This window comes from Enoplosus armatus, chromosome 8 (genome assembly GCF_043641665.1).
Source record: "Enoplosus armatus isolate fEnoArm2 chromosome 8, fEnoArm2.hap1, whole genome shotgun sequence".
Taxonomy (NCBI): Eukaryota; Metazoa; Chordata; class Actinopteri; order Centrarchiformes; family Enoplosidae; genus Enoplosus; species Enoplosus armatus.
In genome coordinates, this window is record NC_092187.1 from 14,952,393 (window position 1) to 14,970,750 (window position 18,358).

Sequence of the window (18,358 nt, forward strand, 5' to 3'; positions counted from 1 at the left end):
TGTACCTAACCACACTCGCATTCATTCAAAATTACCATATGCACATAGATATGCACACAGGCAAATGCACAAATGTGGTAATGGCACTGCTATTTTCTGTGAATTAGGCAGTATGCAGGCAGTCAGTAGTGCAAGCTTTGGGGACTCGTCCTCTCTCAGATGTAATTCATATTTAAATGTTGTTATGCTCCCTCTCTTCTGGTAATTGTGTTTGCACTTCCTGGTTACTCTTGAAAGTGGATTCACTGAAGCATTCTGTTGATAGCAGTCTGGTAATCGCTAATTACAAAGACAGGCACATACACATACACAGGCGCGCACACTCATTCACACAGACACACACATGCTCGCACACAAATGAGCAAAGCTTGTAACAGGGTCCCTGGCTATTATTCACCGACATCCTGGCAAGTGAGTGTGCTCGCACTGCTTAATGGGACTCTTCTAGAAAACAGCATCTGTAACATCACGTGTAGGTTTCTTAGGTGATGTTTAGAGGCTTGTATTTGGGTTTTCCACTCACTGCCATTAGTTGCTGGAGCACGAAAGTTAAATTTGTTCAATGTAGTGGTGCCTGGATGGAGCACCAGTGGGGGGTGGGTGATAACCACCAGTTGCTTGTCGAGTGTTATAGCGACCTGTTAAAAATGTAAATAACTCCAAAATATATTTATCATTAAACCTTTACCCTGCATTAACACAGCACAGCAGAAACAAGCTGTAAACACAACACTGGTTTATTATCACCCTTTAAATTGATATGACAAACAGTTGTTAGCAAACAGTTGCCTATTTACGCATCCAGCTGATACCGAGCGACATTAGCAATTATTTTGAGTCTGCTTTCTGTACACCGGATGAATGGGATTATTTTCACCCCTTTTTTATTTCTGTTTTTTTGGACTCCACTAACTCCAGAGAAATATATGTGGCTCTTTAGCTGCTAAATGGTCCACTATGTTTACCAGCACCAACCGGCAACTGTCTGCTGGTTGTTGCTGAGCAGGTAGCTTGCAGTGGGTTCATCAAAGCTTTTTCACTGAGTAAACAAAAGCAGTAAAGTTGTGTGGCATAAAATCAAAACAATAAGCTGAAAGACATAGAAATGCTCTGTCGTGCTGAGGACATTTTAAATTAAACCCTAACCCCTAACCCTTTTTAAACTGTCTCCAACAAACATGTTAGAAGAAGTGAAATAAGCTACTCTAAGGGCAAACTTTTAAAGATGCAGAAATTGAGTCCTTTTATGTGTTTTATGTGTTTTGTTGGGAAAACACCATCTAATGTCATTAGCAATGAGCACATTAAGCACTGGCTTCAGCATTGTGATGATTTCTGCTTGCTCTGTCCTTATGTTGATTCCTCTTAATCTGAATTCACTAAGCTTTTTCTGCAAGCCTCCAACAGGCATACAACATGGACAACTAATGTGATGATAGATTATGTGGGTACAATCCACAACACAGTAAATGGAAAATAACACATAAGAGCGAGGCTAAGAACCCCCCTAAATTTTACTTTGAGTGTTATTTTGTTAAATGTCTATTCATGTCAGAAGTAATATAGTAAATCAATTATACAAAGGTGTGAAAAGTCAATGTTGGGATGAAACTATACAAAGTGTTAAAGGTAGTCCAATTCCAAGTCATAATGTAGCAAACTGGATGTGTGTTACAGAGAAATGGTGGCAATCCCTCAGTGTGATTCACTGTAAGATTGGTTGTGAAGTGACTGATGGTAATGACCTTTCCTCTGTGTGCAGTGCGGTGTGAGAGTAATGCCCCTCACTTTATCAACTTATCTGTGTGTTTCTTTCTCCCATTCCCCTCTCATCACTTGACAAATGTAAATGAGGAAATAGCCTACATGCCTGCCTGCCTCTCACTGCACCCTGGCAGGCTAAGAAACTGGATTTTGCCACAGTCTTGCAGTTTTGGTTGTTTTGGTGCGTGAACGAAAAAGAAAACACTGACTGTCACAATGTAGCATGTAAGTGACGAGAATATATGTTGATCAATTATTCTGATGTAAAATGGCAATCTAGCTAAAATGACCAGATAGTAACGAAGTGATTCTATTTATTCTTTGGTTAAAAAGTTTTGTTGCAATAATTCTATTACTGTCAGGCACAGATGGTTATTTGTTACATACCCTATAAAAGGAAACATAGCGTTGCTCTGGCAGCAAATGTTAATAGCATACATAAAACAAAACCCCTCTAAGGTAAAACAGTTCCATGGTGCAACCTAAGCATTTACCTGGTTCATAAATAGCTATGCAGAAATTGCAATTGCAATGTCTCCCACATATGCATTGTCACGTGAGAGATTGGAATTGGAGCTGAAATGCTGCAACAGCTCTTTTATAATGCAGTTATATTCACAGAGTCAGTGCAGGGATAAGTCCTTAATAGCACAGCAATACTGTGGTTCATTTCAGCCTTACAATATCTCCCAGGCTCTGATGACCCACCCACAGTACAATGAACACAATAGGTTACTTAGTCTACTATTAATGATAAGAGGTGTTGAACGAAAGCATTACACTGAGGTGAATGACGGTAAATGTATTGGAGGAGCTATAAGAGTAGCCATTTTCCCAGGTCAAGTTTTAGATTTCAGCTGTTGGCGTTGTTCCCGCCTTTCACAATACCCCAGTTTTTATTGTAGAGTTGTTCAAATCAAGGTCATTGCTGCAATTAACATGCCATTCAAAGAGCAGTTATTCACACAGGGGCTGTATACTGTACCTCATGATGCCTCTTGGTGTGAAAAAACCACATTACTGATTTTTATTCTGTTTATCTCTTTAGCCTTGGCCTCTGAATGGGCTGTTTGATCGGTGCAAGGAAGGGTGTTGTGTGCAGTCATTTGCAATTTGGTACTTTTTGTACCAAATAGTTTTGTTTTGCGTCAAAGATCCCCGCTATCCATACTCACACCACCCATCTGAACTGCATTTTGTTGTAATAATGATTAGTAATATGAATTAGCCATTGCACTGATACACACTCTTGCTGTAAAGGTTTCCAAAAAATTCCCCAAATGCAACTGAATTGGATCTTCATTTCTTTATATGTCATCTGTTCAGAAACTCTCCAGTTGTTTTCCTGGAATATAACTCTTACTGTGAGACATCCTCATCCTCAGACAACTATTTTTGAACCGTCTTGACTTTCTTAATAATCGCAGTTGTTAAGCAATCAGTTCTCTTGAGTTAAGTCTTAGTCGAGCCCCACAAATCAGGATCACAATCAGAGTTCGTGTCTGTGTTGAGCTGTCTTAAGGGAGAGCTGAGATTATTATAGCTCCATTGTATCCGATTTAATCCATATTAAGAAATCGTTTGAGGCATATTTAACCAAACATATCCGACTCTCTGCTTATTAGCACTGACGCTATCTGAATCTCAGTCTGTTTCTGTCAACTCATTTCTTTCTCAGCTGTTCTCTTATGTTATCTTCTCCCTCTTCTTCTCTATCCGTCTCCCTACCTGTTGTTCCTCCACCTCCTTATTTCTTGCCTCCCTGCGGTGACATTTCTGGGGGTGATTATAGATGGTTGTCCCATCCCTGAAGAGCCATGTGTCATCAGAGTTACTTCCATCTGCGTGACTGGCCATGAAATGTCAGATGAGAGTACAGATGGAGGGATGGTTGAGGGTTAGAGGCCTGGAGAGACGATCTTTCACTCTGCTGAAGCCAGATGAGCTAAGCTTCATTGGCCTGTGACAGCTTTCCCTATGAAAATGGAACTCTACTACCATTTATGGATATTTTTATGAGGCATCATCATTTATGGCCACTGTTGTAATGCATGTTTTTTTTATATAGTGAAGCTCACCTGTGAAGATGAATTGATGAATATGCTGAAATTACTTTACGCCTACATATTCTTAATCAATACAGCAATATTTGATGTTGTAGTGGGAGTAGGACAGCATTATGATCATACTGAACGTCATATTTCTGAGTCTGGAGCAGCATTGACCTTTTATATTGGTTTTGCTATGGCTGGGTGATATTATTTATTTTTTGGTTTTTGGTGAAGTCATATCATAATGATATAATTATCAGTAGTAGTTTTTGACATGTCTTCCTGTAATGTAATAATGTGCAGTTACAGCAATTCTCAATTTGACCATTTCATATGGGATTTTGCCATATCCTGATAGAGTATCATATATTCTGTCATATATTGTCATCAGATTCTGATTCGAATACTCCTGATTGATGCAGGGAGGTACATGACGTCACCTTTTTCCAACAGAGCCCCGCCCACTTCAACCCAGTGAGAAAAGCACAGAGAAAAAAGAAACACAGAAATCTCTCTTGTGAAATGACTAAAACTGGTCTGACATGGGCAGAAAATACTGTGTCTGTGTGGCATGTTATCACATAGTAGGAAGCAGATAGGAAAAATATGTTTTTAAGACTTTAACTATGGACCACATAGAATCAGAATCTGATTCTGATTCTGATATTTTAGCATGTACGAGTTTTGACCACCCCCTTTTATTTAACAAAACACTTGCCTGTAGCCTAGAAAGCTATTTAAACATAAAAGACATGTAGGCTGCTACAATCTACAAGGAGTTGAAGACTGGTGCAGACAGATGTTGGTATTCAGCAGTATGAGGAGAGTATAGACAGAAGCTATAGTAGCTGTCCATGGTGCTGAAGGGTCCCAGCTTCCTCAGCAATTTCATCCAGGATTCAAATTAGCTAAAAAAAGAGAGATTCAGAATGGTTTAAAATGAACAAACAATCCCTGTATATAACAGTACAGTATATACTGACATATTATATGTAAATATAACAGTTCCTGTTTTTTAGCTTTGCTGGCAGAAAGAACTATGATAAGTGACTTGATAATGATTTAACATACAAGTCACACATACAGTAGACACACAAACCCACTCAGGAACACTGCCTCCTCCAGTAGGTGATTTAAGTCCTCCAGGGGGTCAATCCGCCGCAAGGGCTTTTGGTCCAAACAGAATCACTTAAGCTATATCTGAAGGGAACTGAGAAAAATTGCAGAGGAATCACGTGGGATTTGGTCTGTAAATGGAAACCCAACCCTCAACACTTCATAAGTCTCTGTCCTGCCTCTCTCTCTCTCTTTCCCTCCCTTTTCCTGAACATATCAATAAAAACGGCATTATGATCTTGCAGCACATACATAAAATCGGTTTATGATCCACAGAGTGAAAACAAATTCCAGCAATAAATATTTACTTTGGCTCAGATCAGTTAATCTCAAGCTTATTGTGCAGATGGTTTTTAGTATACCCATACAATAAAATATATTTTACAAAGCATGTATTTATGTTATTTGTATAAGTAATGTTTGTGTATGTTGCCTCTTGACTATGGCCTCCGTATACTCGTTGTTTTGTATATACTTGTATGCTGGCTGAGTTCATCAGCAGGGGGTGAGCTTTGCTTTCCTGACCTGACATGACATGACCTGTCATCATCACAAATCTGTGTGCCTGTCAGCCCTCAGACCATCTCTGATAAGCCCATCCATCATACATACCTTCACAAGAGCACTCAGTCCCACTCAGTAACCCCCCATCTATCCTTCCTAGACTTTATTAATATAACCCGCAGAGACCCAGCCCTCCTACGAAAGGATGTGACAACCCTGACCGAGGACCGACCTGCCCACTTGACCTGAGTGTTTGCATGTGTACGTGGGTGCCCCTGTATTTGTTTTTATGTAAGGATGCACATATGATACACAGCAAACTCACAGTTGTGTGTGTTTGTGCACATGGAGGGAGCAAGAGGGCTAATGGGGAGAAAAAAACTCCTGGGTGGCACTGCATCTGCAGATAAAATATCTTTCCCTCCAGTAGACTTCCTTTTGCTGCTTATCCATCTTCTTCCTTTCTGAGGCATTTACCTCCACCTCCATTCCCACTTTCAATGAAGTCTTGCAGAGTCAGAAATGGCCCCAGCATTCATAAAGGCAGGAAGGGAAGAAATTACATTTAACCTCGCTTATCACATGCACATACACGCACATGCGCACCATCACGCCACTTACTACAGCTTTCTCTTTCTTTAATGTGTGCAAGCCTGGCTTTATCTCCGTGCCATGTATAATGGCTCAGAGATGGTATCATCAGAGACAGGCCAGCTTGACTAAATGGGAGCGGCAAATTGACTGTAGTATTAGGAGAGGAGGGCCTCTATCTGGCAATCTGATAGGATCCCATTAAAGAAGGCTTGCAGATGAATATGATTAGCTTTTCATTCCTCCTAATGGAAACATCTTCTGAAGAGGAGAGGAGATGAAATGTTTTGTAGTGATAGGGCCTCTGTACCACTGATGGGATTGTTATTGCCTAATTTGGGTAAAAAGGCCATTAAAGTTCTTGGAAGGGATGATGAATGTTCTCTGTAAGTATACTCTCAGTTATGGCTGTGGACCAGCGGTTCACTGTGTGTGGGCAGTGCTTTGCTTAGTTGAAGTGAAACCCACCCTTCACTTAAATGGTTCATATTGAGCTTGTTTTTGCCGAAACCTTTGACTAATGAATATGAGGTTTCGTCTGTTGTTTCATCTCCTTCCCCAAAAATGAACTGAATGGGTTTTTTGTGTGTTTGTGTTTAATGTGTGTTTGTGTGTGTTACCATCTTGCATTTTTACTATCTCCAACAGACTGTGACAGAAGTGCTTCATTAGATTATAAAACGACTATCATGAGCACAACGTCTTAAGCAGATTATTGTTCATTTATGGAGAGCCTCTTGGGTACTGTTTGCCAAGTCCTCAAATAACAACCAGCACTATTCTCTGTGATCTGTCAAAGTGAATGAATTTGATGAGTGCTGTTTGGAAACATGTTTCTGGATATCTGCAAGACTGGGAAGAACTTTTAAAGTATTGATAGGGTTCCTCTAGCTGTTTAATGTCATTACTACACAAATGGCCTTACCCCTCATTTTGTTGGGTTGCTGTGAAGCATGCTGTTCAAACAGGACACAGAGTAGCACAGCAGTAGACACTGATGAATATTTCTGTTTTTGAAAAAAAAAATTCACAACTCAACTCTCAATGTTGAGACTGGTGTGTGTGCTTGAGAGTCAGTTTTTGCATATGCATGCCTGTCTAGCAACAGTAATAGGCTGATTGACGACTGTAGATCTGCACTCTGCCAACTCTACAGGGGCCTATAATATACATTGCAGATGCATCAGGGGACCAATGCCAACTGCTATTTTATCATGTGAAAATGTGCCCATCTGTCACACAATAACTTACAGTGTTGATGAAAGATCAATGGAAAAGACACATTTTTTGAAAACATACTCAAAACCATGGGGCAATCGGACGGTAACTGTGGTTTTCCTGTTTTTAGTGCTCAGTTTTTGTTTGTCTGTTTTAGAGAGGTGTTGGTTCAACTTAATGATGTGTGCTGTTGGGTTGCATCACATTATGCTGAGTTGCAGTGTTTCTAGTGGTTTGTCCACTATGTTTATATCAATGAGGGCACACTAAGTAAACACCTCATTATAACCTAATTTAATAAAGTTGAATCAACACCTCTCTATAACAGTTTCAACAAAAAACTGAACATTATACCCTTCATGAATGGAGGGTTTATTGCAGAACTGTTGTACTAGACTGCATTCATTTTAGCTAGGTGTACCTAATAAACTGGGAGCTGACTGTATGTCAGTGGTGGAAGAAGTATTACGATCCTTTACTCAAGTAAACAGGCGATTCTTATACCACAGTGTAATAGCCTGTTATAAGTAAAAAGTCCTGTATTCAAAATGTAATGTAAGTAGAAGTAGAAGTTTTATCAGCAACATGTACTTAAAGTATTAAAGTAAAAGTACAGGAAAAATGGGCTCTGTCAGTGTTGCATTATTATATATTGTACTAGTGGATTATTATTACTGGTGCATTAACTTGTAAGCAGCATTTTAATGTTGTAGCTGGCTGTGGTAGAGCTAATTCTACCCATTTTATATACTGTTGGGTAGTTTAATTTACTGTATAACAATGCATTATGTTTTATATGCTCATTATAGGTTTTTAAAATCTTCATCTGTAAAGTAACTATGGCTGCCAAATAAATGTAACAGAGTAAAAAGTACAATATTCCCCTCTGAAATGTAGTGGAGTGGAAGCATAAAGTAGCATAAAATTAGATAAGTAAAGTACAAGTACCTCATAAGTGTACTTACTGTAAGTATTATACAGTACTTGAGTAAATGTACTTTGTACCACTGATACATGTACATGCAAAACTCCCTACACAGTATTTAAACATGTGTTTTGTGTATAGTATATGTGTGTGATTCCATTAGTGCACGAGGTAACGTAACCTCTCTGTAATTCCACCTATCTGTGGTGTAATCACACTACAGCTTACTGACACAACTACATCTCTCAATTTTCATGTCACATTGCTTTCTACAGGAGCGAGTGTGACGAGACGGAGAAGAGACATATTCCCCTTGCACAATTTTGTTACTGTCTTTCTGGCTTTGCCTCTGCTGCGACTTTTCCTTCCAGCCTCTCAGCGCCAACCAAACTGAGATATGTTCACAGATGAGTGTCCATGAATCATTATCTCATTTGTCTGTTTACCCAAGAGAATCTGTAAAATGCACACATCAACATGTGCTTTGCAGTAATTGCACAGTTTGAGATGGGGATTTGTAGAAATATCTGTTGAAGAGATATAAAACTAAACTAGGATTGGCTTTAAGAATTTACAGCTAAATTGCGTTGAGTCCACTGGCTGCAATGAGGCTGTTTTTCATATGATGAAATAAATTTGATGAATACAAAGGAAAAGTTATTGCTTGCAATTCTGAGGAGGTAATTCTTGCGGTTAGATTTATTTTAACTGTGAATTGCAGGTTAGTACAACTCACTATGAAGGACAAAAGATTTATGCTCAAATTGCTACCTTACTGGAATAGAAATCTTTCCACAATCAGTCTTAACATAATTATATATAATGCTGGATGCTTAAAGGCTTTTTGTTTCAGGTTTGTTTGTAGTCTGACTTGGAATCTGTTCTAATAAATTCAGCAGAACTTCTTGTTTAGCTGGAAAACAAGAACAAATTAGCTGCACTTTTTACTCATGAATAAGAAATGAACACTATTAGAAATAAAGGTTGCTTTTCCAACTTAAGTCGTGCTCTTTTAGCTTTTGAATTTATTCTCCTCCGTCTTTCTTTCCATCCTCTGTTGATTCCAGCAGTGTTGTTTCTTCCTTGAGAAAAAAAAGTGGGGGTTTAATATTGTTATTGTAATTGTGTTATCTGTCTTTGAACTCAGGACGAGATTGCTTTTGACTTGCAAATATTTCAGATTGAATTGGGCTAAATGACTTTTGGGAAATGTCCCTGGCATTCACCGTGTCCTCCTCTTTCTCCTTTCGAAAGGTTAATAGTATCTGCTCTCAGTGAATGAGTCAGTGGACTTTACTGTGCCATTCAGTGACAGAGGAGGTTTGATAGGAGCCTCTCTCTTTCCCTCTTGGGGTGGGATAGAGTCAGCAGGTCAAGCCTTATTCTGGTGGGGATGGACACATGAAGCATGGAGAAGCCTAAAAAGAAAGATGAAAGCCTTGTACAACAGAAATGAATGGGCAGCAAGTTGAACTGGTGGGTGTGTGTGTCTGTGTGGTGTGATGTGAATGACCTCCAGTCAGCTGTGCGTGACTTGAAGGTTGAGCTCCCACAGACAGATTTTATTAAATGCATAATAAGACGTTTCACTAAATTCATTCTCTCTTTCTCCCTGTCACCTCTCGCAGGTACGGAGACATGGTTCCTAAGACGATTGCAGGGAAGATCTTTGGCTCAATCTGCTCTCTGAGTGGGGTGCTGGTAATTGCCCTGCCTGTCCCTGTCATCGTGTCCAACTTTAGCCGCATCTATCACCAGAACCAGAGAGCAGACAAGCGGCGGGCACAGAAGGTACAGGTGAACACAATTTTATTTTCCTTCAACTGGGCCCCGGAGGGTTGGACCTCCAGACCTCCAGCCCTGAGGGGAGGACTCCACAGGGTTCAGGTCTTCCCTGAGACTAATGATGATGTGTGTATAATGCACATAGACTTACATTCACATGAACAGCAAGTGTGAGATACATATTCAGTGAGTATCACCATACTTTAATGGACCTTCTCCCATGACATGCATACCTAAACCCTGACCTTCCCGTTTTCCCTTTTGCTTTGCATAAGTAGATCCATTTTGGAGGACTTTGTCCCTCTCAAACAGAGTCAGGCAATACTTATATATACCTTGCAATGTCTCTGGGTGCATCTTAAAGTATAATTTGCTAGATTAGCCTAGCATAGCACAATTCCCAGGTTTCAATGTGAGCCAGCTCCTCCCCAAAGTAAGGAAATCCACCATTAAACTCCAGACATTGATGGCTGATCTACATTAACAGCAGGTTGTCATTTACATATATATATAAAGTTGCTGCTTCTACTATTAACAAAGAAAATAGGAGATTATATAAAACTTCAGGTCAATTTCCTGTTTGTAGATTTTGTTAATATGAGGACTTTTGGTACCACCTTATTAAAAGGTATCCTTTGTAAAGATATAAGGGTTTAAAAGTTATAACTAATGGCTTTATTGATGGTTAATCAATCATCAGCTAATGCTTTATAGATCTGCTATAAGCCATTAATAAGAACAACTTTTGGGTTGCTCTCTGTTCTCTTTAATTTATCCGAAATAAAATGAGGCACTTGCCTTGTTGAAAAACCTGTGACGTATCTGGAACAAAATGTATTTATTACCAACTTATTTACATGTATAACTAGGGACTTAAAGGCTTATTAGAAAATGTGAAACACATTACTAACATTTGCATTTTGCACTGCATTATTACCTAGTAGAAAGGATAAACAAAAGCCAATGGGATTTTACACCAACTTGCAGCCCAAAACTTGGTGTTATTAATGGTTTGTACCTGATCTACAAAGCATAACTAAATGATTTATAAACCATTAATAAAGCTAACAGTTACAAATTATAAAACCTAAATTATCAGAAAGTGATACCAGCTTGTTGTGAAAACATTGTTGAGACCCTAAAACATATATTTTCTAGATCAGCTTGTCACTATTAGTGATGGGGTCTTGAATGAACATGAATTTTCTGCCAAAGTTAAAAAAAAATTGGTTATTTCACAAGAGATTTCTGCCTGTGCCTGTCTCACTGGTTTTAAGTGGGCGGGGCTAGGTTGGAAAAAGAAGATGTCATGTACTCCCATGCACCAATGACAATTTTGCAACATTTGAGTCAAAACCTGAATTGAATTGTTGGTTTTGTCACTGTCAGTCAAATCTGATCAGCTTTACCCACCGATTCCTAAAGAAACAGATTATCTCACTTTTTGAGTTTTGAATTATGAATATTTAATGTTATGGAGAAAATATTAAGATGTGAAATCAATGTTCATAGGCTTTAAAGCTACAACATTGAGCTCTTTCTTGATCCCATAGACATCCACGACCTGATCTGAGCCAAGCTTGCGGTTCTGACTCTTATTTTTATGTAAAATATCAAATTCTACCAAATCAAACTATCCCTTAAACTCCACAATCTAAATGTTACCATTACTTCAATTTTACCCAAAAACCCAAGCCTAAATCCTAAAATAGCCTGTCAAAGAAGTTAATATCAGCAATTTCCCCTCTTTACATAATTTTCTTTGTTGGTCTGTCCTTGTAAGGAGATTTTATCCTTGCAGGTACAGCTATAAAAACACACACAGGTACACATTTATAAATGGATTATGTAAAGTCGTGTTTAAACTGTTTAAAGATCCTATCTTCCTTTGGATAAATAGCCCAGCCTTTAGACCTTTTAAAGAATCATTTTGTGGTGTGACCATGAGCCAAACTGGGTAGCAGCATCAGCTGGCACACACACAGAACTGGGCTGGTAATCATAGTTTGAGGGCAAGCCTGACACTTTTTGTTCTCCTGAGATAGATAGTAGTGTGTTTGTTTGGAGCTGGCAGACATGCACACACTGACACATATTTTCAGAGTCCGTTCCTCTCTGTCATCACTCTCGTTCCGTTCACACCTTTGCTAGCAAGGCTTTTTTTCCTTCTCCTCTTCCCCAACCCCCACCCCACACACTCTCTGTGATTACTGCCATCCATCTCGGCACATGCTCTCTGGTTGTAGTTTAAATCTGTTTAAAGTCCTGCAGTTTGACCGTGGTCTGACCGCTGCCCAGTCTTAACTAACTGTAACCTTGTCTGCCAAGCAAGACGCCGGCGTAACACAGCCAAGTGTGTGGGGAGGAAAAGACACACAGAGGAGACGCAAAGAGGGTTGGAAGGTTGTGAAAATTATCGAGATTGAAAACGGGCTGGAACCGATGAGATGTATAGTGTTGATGCAGAAAAGAGAGAGGAGAGGAGCAGTGACGAGGAAGGCCAGAGGGAAGGGGGGAGCAGGGTAAAGTAGAAAGGGAGGGGGAGCTGGAGGCGATGTGTGTCCTAATGCTGTGTTCTTTCCTGAAATAGCCATCACCCAGATGAGGTGCTGGCTGGAAGGAAGGTGTGCGTCTGTCTGTCTGCTTGTGTATGTATGTGCATCTGTTTAAAGCGCATGAATCCACGTCCGTGTGTGTGTGTGTGTGTGTGTGTGTGTGTGTGTGTGTGTGTGTGTGTGTCCACCATGCTTCCTGTCAGTTTAGGCCTGCCCTTGATCTGTCCCACCTTCCTGTGTGTTCTCCACCGAGCCGCAGTGTGGTGCAGTGTCCCAAACACCCCTCAGTACCAGGCACCCACACCCCCAAAGGTACCCACCACCCGACCAGTGTAGCATGACGGTGCTGTCGTCATTAACTAGTACTAAACGACTCCCTCAGGCACTTGAATGCCTCTCTGGCTTTCCTGCAGTGAGGTCAGCGATTTGCTCAAGCACCCATACATCCAGTGGATAGGTTTCTTCTATTTCATAACAGCATGACTCAAACGCCTTTTCATTGCCTTCATGATAATATTCCACCTGGATGCCTTGATCCTTGAGAGTGTTATTACGACAGCAAATGAAGGTCTAAGTGCCAAGTATGATGATAGGTTTGCAAATGTGATATTCTAGAGTATTTAGGAGATGCAATCTGTGTACCATCTCCGTCTTTAATTAGCCCGCAGGATTAAGTGTTGCTTAGCATTTAATCTTGTGTGCTTAAAACCAGCGGAGTATGTCTTGAATTACATATTGTGCTAGCTTTAGTGGTAAATGCTGTAGAAATGATTTGATTCCACATCCCAGGTGGTTGTTAACTACAGCCATCCCGTTCTGCCTCTATTTAGCCATGCTAGTGACGTGGCTCTATGGATGGCAGTTTTGGTCTGTCCACCACTTTATAACTATCGGGTGGCTCGGCATGGAAGTTTTTACAGACATTCATGGTTCCCAGAGGACGAATCCTGATGACTTTGGGGATCCTCTGACGTTTCAGCGCCACCATGAGGTTCATGTGCTATATCTTGACAACTATTGAATAAATGACCATGACATTTGGTGCAGATATTACATTATACAGATACTTTGGTGATTGACGAGATCTTAACGAAATACCTGCAAAACTACTGACCCTCCCATCAGGTACAGCTCTACCGTGTGTTTAGTGCTAATTAACAAATTTTAGCACACTAACAGGGTAAACTAAAATGGTGCACATTGAAAAACATTACACCTGCTAAACATCAGCATGTTAGCATTGTCATTGTGAGCGTGTTAGCATGCTAAAATTTAGCTCAAAGCCCTGCTGTGCCCACAGTAAGTACAGCCTCATAGAGCCGCTAGCATTGTCGTAGACTCTTAGTCTTGTTGTATTATTTGTAGTAACTGCAATGGATTTTACTGCCTTTTATACCAACTGCTGCTGATATGTGTTTAGCTCATTACATGTTACACGACATAACTTTAATGTTCTTTGACTCAGCAGTCTCTCACACTATAAAAGATCAGTGTAGAGGGTGTATGATAGAGCCATTACCATTGTATGGTCCACTCTTTCACTAATGACAACTGTGATTTGTAAAGCCTCACCCGAGTCATGAATTACGTAGGCATGCCATATCCCTCAATAGCCCATTACTACCGTCTACATAACATGTAATGTTCTTTAATGCTTCATAACCTTGATGACATATGACCTTATCAGCCATTAAGTCAACCATTTAGGAAGTGTCACTGGTCATTTACTATAGCAAAACGTGATTTGTTCAGCATTTATTACCTGCATGTGGTTTTATTTCACAGAAAATCCATTCTTCCTCAGATCATTTCTCAGAATAACGCTGTGTTTAAGTGAGAGTAAAATAGGATAGCCATCAAAGATTGCCTTTCACAGTACTTAAACGACGAGGGGAGAGCAGACAGGAAGGGGGAATTATTGAGGAGAGGAGGTGCAGAATTAGTCCCTGAGCATTTCCCAGCCCCCTCTTTTCTCCCCTTTTTTTCTCTCCTTACATGCTTTCCCCCTCCTTTCCCACCCCCCATTCACATCCATCTTCATTCAGGTCTAATTGTTAGCTGTTCTGGGCTCCCATTACAATTAGCCATCCATCTGGGTGGTGGTAGAGAGACAGCCCCTGATCTATCTCACTGCACAAAGGAAAGATACATGAGGATGCCACTAGTTGCTGTGTGGCGCAGGAGGAACACACAGCTGAGACACAGACATATTCTCTATTCTGCCTCCCTATAGTCTTCGGTGTTACTACTGTTGTTCTACAATGAATTGCACACTGAGTTTAAGTCCTTCTCTGTCTTTATGCATGATCCCATATAGTGATCCGAAACAATGTGTCCAATCTGCAGGGGTTACTCTTTTGTTGCTCCTCAGAGCTAATTTGCATAAAGGTAATAATATCCTCAGGTAGGTCTAATAAAATTCTGAATAGTACACCTGAAAGAGGGCAAGATTTAAATGGAGAATCACAAAGGGCAAGTAATACAGAAGGATTAAAAAACAGGGAATTTAAATGAGCTTAACTTTTATGCGTGCCTATGGTATTCTCCTGGATCTGTTCCTCTGCTTCTGTGAATAATATGTCTCCTCAGTTGGACTTGAACCTAGGATAAAAGCAACTAACCACTTTTAACCATACACTCAGATATATCCATGCACATGTAAGCTGCAACAAAAAGACTTCACTATAGCCAAATACAAGATTAAATGTGGCATGTACGAGTGATTTAAGAGAATCTGTCACCTTCACCAGTTTTCTCATACTTTCAATTTTCTCTTCGACACGAATGAAATTCAGGAGTGGTCCAGACCTATTGTACAAGTAATGTACAGAGAGTCTCCTTTTCAATCACTTGAATCATAATGCCTCAATCTGAATGAATCTGGACTTAGTGAGATCTCAGAGCTGCTGCTGTATATGCAGGTCGTTGTCACTGGAACATCCTCCATTACAATATCTGACAGTGTAACATCACCTACTGTATAATATTCTTTCATCTATATGCGTGACTGTCACATCCCCTTTGCCACCTCCCATCCAAGTCGTGGTAGCGCTTCGCTTTTTAAAGACTTTTTTAGCATCTAACTTCATGTTCCCAATTTATTTCTGTCACAGTACAACGCTACTCTGATAACACGTTGTTGACATCTTTGGTATTAAAACTATCTAATGGTTTCAGGTCCCCTAATACAAAAATTGCTGCCAGATTTGTTGTGTTTTCATCTGCTGATTTTTTGACAGCAGGCCTTGAAGTTCCACCGTATGAAGTTCTTCTTTTTACTCTCGGGTAACATATTTGTGAATGAAATTTTCCCAGAAACGCAGCGGAACAAGTAGCCTTATATGGCAATTTAGGGGCATTGATTATGAAAATGGTGAAATATCACGAACGCGCTCCTCCTCATGAACAGGTGCAACTCATCGAGTTGAAATGAATGATTTACAAGAAGTCTGTGTAGTGAATCAAACTTGGGACACTTGTAGGTGGAGTTCACAGAAAAAAGTAAGCGATTTATGATAAGAATACAAAAATGTTCTTGCATGAGGCCCAATGTCTGATTTAGCAGCTTGTGTGTCATTTTTTGTAACTTGAAATATGCCATTCTCATTTTTTTGTTTGATAAATTTAAACAAGTTTATTCCACAGTCATAAAACTACCCACGAATATACACCACACAGACAAAATGCAGCTGTATAATGTAGAGTTAAACAGTTATGGGTCTTTCTTTAACAAAATGGCTCAACGGTAAATCATGAATCTTGCCTCAGGTGTGGAGCGGTAGAATCTATACATATCTCGTTTGTTACCCATTATTCTTCCTGCGTCTGTGAAAATTCACTTGTCATTTTATTTTGCTGCCTTGTCGTTTTCCCACTTGGACTGGAAACCTTTCTCTGGTTGGACCAGTTGTTGTCCTCAAACTTAGTGAATAGTAAAATTACTGTCTGTTGCGGTTCATGAGCATTGCATTGGCTCGGGGCTGACATGGCAGAAACAAAACAAAACAAAAAGAAGTCCTCTTCACTTCCTTTCTCCCTCCCTCTCAGACTCACTCCCTTTGCTCTAAATCATCTCACTATTGTTTTTAGCCCTCCCTCAGAAGGTTGAAGTCAAAAGGTGGAGATGACTTCTGGCTGAGAGTGTTTTGCCCTTCTAGACAATCAATAAAGTCGTCTGCACTTAGCAAGAAGGCAGACCAAAAAGAGAGATGGAGGGATGTTGACTGGGGACTTCACTGAGGGGGGTCAGCAGTTCTGCTATGAATTATGTCCTTTGTAAAAAAAAAAAGCCCCAAAAAAATAACCCATCAGCATCACATCAGCTTGCATGCAGAGCTGTACCTTTCTCTATAAAGAGGAGGTAATCCAGGCTTAGCAAAGGTATTTTGTCTCTGAGTGGTGTTAGTCCGAGGTTAAGCTGTCTTTGCTACAGAGGCAGATATCTGTGGGTCAGAGGTGTTGGAGGACTTAATTCACACCAGATCAATTCTTGCCATCGTCCAGAGTTTCCTGCCCTCACCAACTCCCAGAAGGATTTTCAGAAAGTCAGTTTTTCCCCAATTTCTCTCCTCTTTTTTCTCTCATTCTCTCTGGCCCTCCTCTTGTTTGTGTCACTGTCTGTCTGTCTTTGTCTTTGTGTGTGTGTGTGTGTGTGTGTGTGTGTGTGTGTGTGTGTGTGTGTGTGTGTTATCGTAAAACAACATACCTCAGAGGAGGTAGCTGACTTATTTCCTTGTGGCAGAAATGTCAGCATGTATAAAAGCAACTTTTTAGATGAGTGGCAGCTGCAAAACAAAATGACTCTTCCACAGCTATTTGTGTGTGTGTGTGTGTGTGTGTGTGCGTGCGTGCGTGCGTGCGTGCGTGCGTGTGTGTGTGTGTGTGTGATTCCTCATCAGATGGTCTCCTCTTTCACTTGTGTGGTTCCAAGGCAGGCCTGAGGCAGAGCCTAATCTGGTCTCATAGCTCGATTGCTCCACTTTTCACTCAGCCAAATCCTATACAGGCAGTCTAGCAAGCAAAGCTGTAACTCACAAGGTGCCATGAATTTTTTAACTTTTACTTTCAACAAAAAAAATGAACTTCCAAGAAAACTTGGCAATGCTCAGCGGAGTATGGCATGGGAGCTGAGCGTTTTTGCATGTAGCGTTTTTTGATCACTTTAGGATATACCAGTTTAGATCCCTCAGCTGGCAACAAACAGTTTTAAAATGAAGCATTTGTGCTGGCTTGCATCCTATAGCTATAAACTTTAAAGTGTGATTGATCCTAAATCATGGCTGCTTGGCAGGAAGAAGGGAATCAAAGAGGAAGACAGTGCGTTTGAATCAGTTCATTTGCCCTTGGGTATGTGGAAACATCTGGACTATTTCAACCAGTGATATTGAACATCACCATTCTGATTGGTTGGCAGGTGTTACAGTCTTTTGGATTTTTCAAAGCTACTGTTTTTCCAAGTTCCCTTTAAAGTTCAACTGAAATTAAACTGCATTTTTTTTTTGTCTGCTACAGCACATATCTGCTCTTTAAATCACTTGTCCTGTGTTAGTGAGAATTTTATATTTTTTGGTTTCACAATGGCGCTCCATATTTTTTCATTAATTTGTCGGAATACTGTTGGTTCTCTGTCTAGATAGATGGAGAACTTATTTCCATACAGCCAATCAATCATCATTTGACACTATACTTGCACAAAGCAGTAACATCAGCGTCCTATCATAGGCACTGACTCACAGCTAGACAGCAGATTTTGAACAACAACCAGCATTAGCTCTCCTGCTAAAGTCTCCTTCATTATTTAACTTGCAAACATGAACACACATCTTGTCCTGCACCTTAGTTTGTTGAAC

The 18,358-nt window shown here is 40.2% G+C and overlaps 1 protein-coding gene across 1 annotated transcript in view; it reads left to right on the forward strand.

The window, feature by feature from the left end:
- The window catches only part of LOC139288925 (A-type voltage-gated potassium channel KCND3-like), an 88,266-nt gene that overhangs the window by 61,183 nt on the left and 8,725 nt on the right, over positions 1-18,358 (forward strand). Inside the window, exon 2 of the mRNA XM_070910386.1 lies at positions 9,798-9,960. Within this exon, the coding sequence (XP_070766487.1) occupies positions 9,798-9,960 (163 nt within the window). The remainder of the gene's footprint in view (positions 1-9,797; positions 9,961-18,358) is intronic.